Consider the following 7233-nt stretch of genomic DNA (forward strand, 5'->3'; position numbering starts at 1 on the left):
AAGAAGAAATGGAGTCTTTAAATAAAAATAAAACTTGGGATTTAGTTACAAAGCCTGCTGGGGTTAAGTTGGTTGGATCCAAGTGGATCTTTAAAAGAAAAGAAGGCATACCAGGGGTAGAAGGGACTAGGTTTAAGGCAAGATTAGTGGCTAAAGGTTTCACTCAGAGAGAGGGAATAGATTTTAATGAGATATTCTCTCCTGTGGTTAAACATAGTTCCATTAGATTGCTTTTATCCTTTATAGCATATAATGATTTGCACTTAGAACAATTGGATGTAAAAACTGCTTTTTTACATGGAGAATTGGAAGAGGTAATTTACATGCAACCCCCTGAGGGGTTTACAAAAGACATTAACTCTGATCAGGTGTGTTTGCTTAAAAAATCTCTATATGGTTTAAAACAATCACCTAGACAATGGTATAAGAGATTTGATACTTACATGCTTGAAAATGAGTTTAAAAGAAGCTGTTATGACAGCTGTGTTTATTATAAGGATGTTAATGGAATATTAATATATTTGTTGCTGTATGTAGACGATATGTTGGTAGCATGTAAAGATCCTGTTTTAATTAAACAGACTAAGTGCATGTTAAAATCTGAGTTTGATATGAAGGAACTAGGACCAGCTAGTAGAATTTTAGGTATGGATATTATAAGAAATAGACCAGAGAGATGTCTGTTTCTATCTCAAAGAGACTACTTATCTAAAATTCTTAAAAGATTTGGTATGGACCAATTTAAACCTGTAAGCACACCTCTAGGTCAACATTTCAAGTTGTCCACTACTCAAGCCCCTCAAACTGAATCTGAAATGGAGTTTATGCATCAAATACCTTATGCTAGTATGGTAGGAAGTGTAATGTATGCAATGGTCTGTACAAGACCTGATCTTACCTATGCTGTCAGTGTTGTTAGTAGGTTTATGAGTAACCCTGGTAAGGCACACTGGCAGGCTATTAAGTGGCTATTAAGATACATTTCAGGAACTACTGTTTTGGGCTTGAATTATGGGAATAATGTTAAAAAGGGGTGTGAATTGGAAGGGTTTGTAGATGCTGATTATGCTGGTAGTGTGGATACTAGGAAGTCTCTAACAGGATATATTTTTACTGCTTTTGGGGGGGCTATTAGTTGGAAGTCTAATTTGCAATCTGTTGTAGCCTTGTCTACAACAGAGGCTGAGTATATAGCTTTGACAGAAGCTATAAAGGAAGCTATATGGTTGAATGGGATATCACATGAATTGGGCATTTTCAAAGGAAATATAACTGTACATTGTGATAATCAAAGCTCTATACACTTGGCTAAAAACCAAGTATTTCATGAAAGGTCTAAACATATAGATGTTAGGCTTCACTTTGTAAGGGATGTAATTGAGTCTAGGGAAGTTGGAGTGGAGAAAATTCCAACAGAGGAAAATCCCTCAGACATGATGACCAAGTCCTTGCCATTAGCAAAGTTCAAACACTGTTTGAACTTAATTAATATGAAATCTGTTGGGGTCACTTAGTAGAGGGGGATTGCAGGAACAGCCAAGATGAGAATAGGATAGGTATGGTGAATAAAATATTGTCAAGGTGGAGAATTGTGATATTTGTGCCAATCTTTTATATTTCACTCTGTTGCTAATTGATCTATGCAGAAATTAAATGTTCTCGGTGGCTTATGAAGCAGCAACATTTATGTTTAAATGAAGTAATGCAGACACGTGCAGGGCACATGCTATTATACGGTGCCGTATCAAGTTAATGAGGAAGGGAAGAAGAGCCGTCCGATTGAGCCTTGATGTAACCTATGCTTCATATAAATACCTGCTTATCGTGTTAGGGTTAGAGTGATTCATTTTTGTACTGTAGCCGTCTGAGAGCTTGGGTGAGTCCGAGAGAGAGAAAGAGCTAGGGTTTGAGAGGGAAAGTGAAAAGTCATGATCTTGTGGCTTTTCTCGACTCCATTGTAGTTCTATCTTGTACTATGGCATTTTGGCCTTGAAGATTCATCAATAAAGTGATCTCTGAGGCTGTTCCTGCCGTGGATGTAGGCCATTAGGGCCGAACCACGTAATCTCTGTTTGCACCTTCTTCTTTTCTCTTCTTTATGTTTCTGTGCATATTTCTTGTTTCTTTTTTATCGATTTATTAGCTTGTCTCATTATTCTTGTTATCCTGTTATCATTATCATATCCTGTGTATATCTCAACTAAGTTTCGGTGTTGATCAGTATCTTATCACTTGGAGATTCCTGATTTATGTTCTGTTTTGAATCTGTGTACAAACATATATATATATTGTTATACTGTTGGAGGATCTCAGATTTGGAAGTCTTGAATGTTATTACGTATTCGGATTTCTATATTTGGGATCTATTGGATATTATTGTATACTTGGTTTAAAACACAACAGTAATGATAGTATTTTGTGCATGATCACAAATCCAATACAACAACATCCGATTAATATTCGTGGGGGATCTTCGGAATCAAACATAAAAGTATTCGTAGAATACCATAGTATATCTTTCAAATCTCCTACTCTCTTTTGTTGAGCTTTCTCAAGAAACTTTTTTCATCTTTTGTTGTCCACGCTACAACTTTCCTGTTAGAATTACTCACCTATAGTTCTTTATCCAAATAAGCAACAACAATGCATGGTATGAACCAGACAATTAATTGGCCGGAGAGAGAGAGAGAGAGAGAGAGAGAGAGAGAGAGAGAGAGAGAGAGAGAGAGAGAAGCAATTGATGGTCAACCTCCACATCACTTGCAAGCAAAGAAACATCAAAGATTCATAAAAAAGTTTCTAATTACTGAAGTTGGAAAGAGAATGTCCGGCAGAAGGAGAAGAGATAAACATTCCCAAACCTCCTAAGAAAACCACAAAATCAGTAGCCATACATATCCTGCAGTACGTTACAGAAAAACATTCAAGCTTTAAGTTCGATTATTTGAAATCTAGATTAGTAGCAGGCGATGAACCAACACATCAATTAGAAACATAAGACTTGGCTAGATTTTTTATGTTAGTTGGGTAGACTTCGGTTTTGAGATCAGATTCATAGGCCTTGCTTGCTATCTGAATATTAACAGCTTCAGTTGGATGTAGTCCATCAAAGAACAAATGACTGCTCCTCTCTGCACAAGCTCTCCCACCTCTTTTGCATAATACACCATTCCCACCTTCGCTTAGTGATGCCACTTCACAACAAGGGCTGCTCGTGTCCTTGAAACCTGTAAAGCATGCCTCATGATCAATCCATTCTTCCAATGAATTATATAAAAGCACATAAAGGAATATATATATATATATATATATATATATAAATATTTACCTTTAGAAATGGGGTTTTTGATAATATCCCTGATAATCTTATAAGAGTTTACGTAAACAAAAGTAGAACCAGGCATGAGTGGCTTGCTGACATCTATGAGGGACTTCAAGTAAGTATTGAAGAGGTGAGCCGCCCGGTTCAGACCTTGTACGCAGCCATTACTACGAGCTGGGCGGTTTGTCATTACCATGGTCATAGCCATAGGACTGCAGCCGATTGGGTTTACCGACATCAACACAAACTTCCGGGCCCCCAAATCGTACAACTTCTGCATCAATTATAAACGTTTAACGAAAAATATTTTCACAAAACAAGCATTACAAATTGGGAAATACTTGGTCTAATAAAAAAAATTAAATTTGTAAAAATTGATTTGAATTAATGTAATGTGTCTTTTTTTGTAAATTTTTGTTAAGCAAAAATGCTCCTAGTTTTTTTTGAAAGATTTTTTCATCCCTGAAGAGAGAGATCATGGGAATAAAAAGATTGGAACTAATAATTAAATTTGCTTAATTAATGTGATCTTCAACCAATTCTACAAGTAGTATCATCCTGTTTCGATGTTAAGCTGAATTGAATTGAGATAAGTTAAATTTTTTTATAAATAACAGCAAGTTAATATAGTAGAGTGAATTTTATAGAGTTCACCTGAGATAAGTTTAAGTATATTTAAATATTAAGATGAATTTAAATATATTTATGAAAAATTGAGAAAGATTGTGATTTCCTCTTGTAAATAGGCGTTAAATTAAAAAAGATTGTAGATCCTACGTCCATAAAGATTTTGAATTGAAATAAATTTATTGATTTAAAATTTAAAATTTAAATATTAAGCTCACTTTAAAATTAGATTAAAATAAATTGATAGTCTAAATACCGGCCTAAGTTAAATTCGAATTACACTAGATCGAGAAAGTTAATGTTGACACTATTATAACGTAAGGATGACATTTTTATTGAAGTTTGAAAGACAAGTTTGTACTAGGCGTCATTTTCTATTTGGGTCCTGACATTACTCGAACCAGAGAGAATCCTGGGCTTGAAAATTTACACATCAAGGTGCGGGACAGATGTTCCCCACCATGATAGGACACATTTATTTTCAGACTAAGGACATTATGGCCACGTAGGCCGGCTACCTATCAAGGTTGTGACATCACACTGTAGACATAAACGGCATATATATTGGATATGGCAATGAATATTTACAAAAACCCTCTTAAATATTTTCTCGGGGATTAATTTTAAAGGTTTGTGTTTGCCAGTATTTCCTGTTTGGCAAGCGTATTCAACAGTGAAAATAAAGTTTGGATTGGACCAAGAAGCTGTAGTTCATGGCATCATGCCCCTATCCTTTTGGAACTTGGGCCACAATCTTTTTTCAAACTAACCTTTAATTGCTGAGACAGTGATGCAGTCAGGTTGGCAGTGAAGGCTTGAAGACTGACATTACTGTTGGATTTGCTCAGGAAGTAGTTGAATGAGTAATCGTTTCCCCCAGTTCCCACAATGAACAAGTAATTGGGAAGCACCCCTCCTCCACTTCTGCGTCCCACTTGAGCTTCCAATTCTGGCAAGGTCACCTTCTCAAAGTTCCTGATTTGTTGTTTCAGATTGATCACCTGTCCCTGAAACATAATCCCCATTTTTACAAACCTTAAGCTTCATCTCTTTGCTTATGTTTGGTATTTAATGAGCTATGAAAAATCTAATTAACTTTTGGCCTTCTCGTTCTTAAAAGAAAGCAGCACTGCATGGAAGAAGGTTGAAGACAAGGTTCTAGACACAAGGTTAAAAATGATTGATTAATAGTTTATATATGCTTTAGTAAGGTTCTAGACGTGCATACCTTTCTCTCTGAGTCTCTCTCTCTCGTAACTGTTTATATATCACAGATAGAAGTTCTTTTATATGGAAATCAAACTTTTGCAGATTTTTGCCTCGATAAGGATAATTTGCCATGATGGCAAAAAGGAAAAATGAACAGGGGAGCGATCGAAACCTTCTTTATATCCTTTACGTCAACAGTGATTCAATTATTGAAGGCTGCTATGACAGATATCACGCTTCAACAAAAGAAACTAAAGAAGAAGAAGAAGAAAATGAGGGTGAAGATCAGATAATCTTGTATCTTACCGCAAGCGAGCCTGTATCATCAAGAATACCGGAGGCAGCAGAAGCATAATTGACACCGTGAACAATCTTACTTCCCTTAGTAGAAGGGTCAGTAAATACAGGAATGAATGAAGGCAGCTTAAGGTGGTCACCTAGAAGGTCTACCACATTCTTTCCATTTGTAAACCTTCCTGTTGGCCCAAGAGGGAAGTCTATTCCATATGGCAAGTAGTCAGCCTTGGCAACTGAGTTCTGGAGGTAGTTATTGTTGCCATTATCAACCAGAGAACTTCCAAAAATGAAAAATCCTTTGATCCCTGCTCTTTCCTTAGCTACACCAGAAGAATGAGAAGTAGTACTAGTAGTACTGCATGTGGAGGAGTAAGCAAGGACGGAGAGACACAAGAAGATGAATTTTAAGGGTGTCTTTCTGATCATGATCGTTGTGGAGATCCTGGGTCTAGACTTGTGGGTTTGTTTCTGGTTTGAGGTTTGAACTAATAATATTGTCATAATCAGAAGGGATGGGATGGCTTATATAATGGTTACATGGAAGACTCTCGAGGACTTTTCAAAAAAGACTCCCCACCTCCTATGGATTTTGGAACTTGGAAAATCATTTGGGTGGTATTTAAGATATAGTTCACCATTTCAGATGATCTTTTTTGTTTTATTTGGTAATTTGGATTTTACCAGAGAGTGAGATCGAGACATTTGAGCAGATCTTGCCCATCAAAGCTTAAAGAACGAGTCGTCGGCAGGTATGACCGCCTACGCGAAGACCATATTTACCCATAAATATGGTCAATGCATTAATGGCGTTATACGTGGATGGCAACTGTTAGAAAGTATGGAGAACGTCATAATTATAAAATTTCTATATTCTTTTTCAATAATATATATATATATATATATATATATATATATATATTATATATAAAAAATTATATATGTAGTCGTTTTTATACTTGCGCACGATACTCAATTGCAGAGCTGAGTGAGTGCAGCGCATGACTTGACCTAGCTAATAACATGTTTAAGAGCTGATGAATAATAACAGCAGCACATAGACATGATTTGATTAACACCATATACATGCGTTTACACTTGAAAGAACTAAACCATTTAACTTGAATAGAAATTAAAGCAACTAATGGTACAAGCTGAACATTCAAACACAAACTGCCCTCGACTACTTCATTGTTGGGGATCTAATTGGTCATGGGCGTGCATTGATGGCTCCCTCGGATTGTCATTGTCATCATTGTATCACTGATCAGGATGAGGCTATAACAGATCACTTTAGGAGTAGCCGATAAACAGAGCCTCGCATATATATATATACACCTCGCCTCATATATATATATATATAAACAATACTACATATAGTTATAGAATTGTAAATACCGCGTAATCGTTTTGAAAAAAAGTGGAGTCCACGATTAAAAAATTAATTTTTTTTTATGTAAATCCCATATTAATTTATTTTTTTCAAAATAACTACACGTCATTTACATAATTATAACTGTAAATATCATTTTTCTATATATATATATTGATAAAAAAAGAAAAAAAAAAATCAGAGAGGAGATACAATGACTTGGAGTCTTGGAGAGGAGGGCATGCAGTACGATTATAAGCACTCTTCGAAAAAGTTGGGTTTACATTTAAAAAAAAAAAAAAAATGATTTCAAAGAATTTAAAAAGAAAGTTAAATAAAATATTATTTTTAATATTATTATTATTTTAAAATTTAAAATAATTAAATTATTTATTATATTTTATATAAA

General features: G+C 35.2%; 1 protein-coding gene across 1 annotated transcript; it reads right to left on the reverse strand.

The window, feature by feature from the left end:
• Positions 1 to 2784: 2784 nt before the first annotated feature.
• Positions 2785 to 6074, reverse strand: LOC122295655 (GDSL esterase/lipase At1g29670-like). The gene is made up of 4 exons (XM_043104743.1): positions 5465 to 6074; positions 4720 to 4956; positions 3329 to 3596; positions 2785 to 3227 (listed from the first exon to the last, which is right to left on the reverse strand). The coding sequence occupies exons 1-4, from the start codon at positions 5954 to 5956 to the stop codon at positions 2983 to 2985; spliced, it is 1242 nt and encodes a 413-aa protein (XP_042960677.1). The 5' UTR covers positions 5957 to 6074; the 3' UTR covers positions 2785 to 2982.
• Between the last annotated feature and the right edge of the window lie 1159 nt (positions 6075 to 7233).

Source organism: Carya illinoinensis, chromosome 15 (assembly GCF_018687715.1).
Source record: "Carya illinoinensis cultivar Pawnee chromosome 15, C.illinoinensisPawnee_v1, whole genome shotgun sequence".
Taxonomy (NCBI): Eukaryota; Viridiplantae; Streptophyta; class Magnoliopsida; order Fagales; family Juglandaceae; genus Carya; species Carya illinoinensis.

What these genes read in the sequence shown, in the direction of transcription:
- LOC122295655 (XM_043104743.1), bottom strand. Translation starts at nt 5,956, where the DNA reads ATGACAATATTATTAGTTCAAACCTCAAACCAGAAACAAACCCACAAG. An exon ending in ATGATACAGGCTCGCTTGCG is followed by an intron (nt 4,957 to 5,464) that starts GTAAGATACAAG and finishes ATTATGTTTCAG; the next exon opens with GGACAGGTGATCAATCTGAA. An exon ending in CACTGTCTCAGCAATTAAAG is followed by an intron (nt 3,597 to 4,719) that starts GTTAGTTTGAAA and finishes TAATTGATGCAG; the next exon opens with AAGTTGTACGATTTGGGGGC.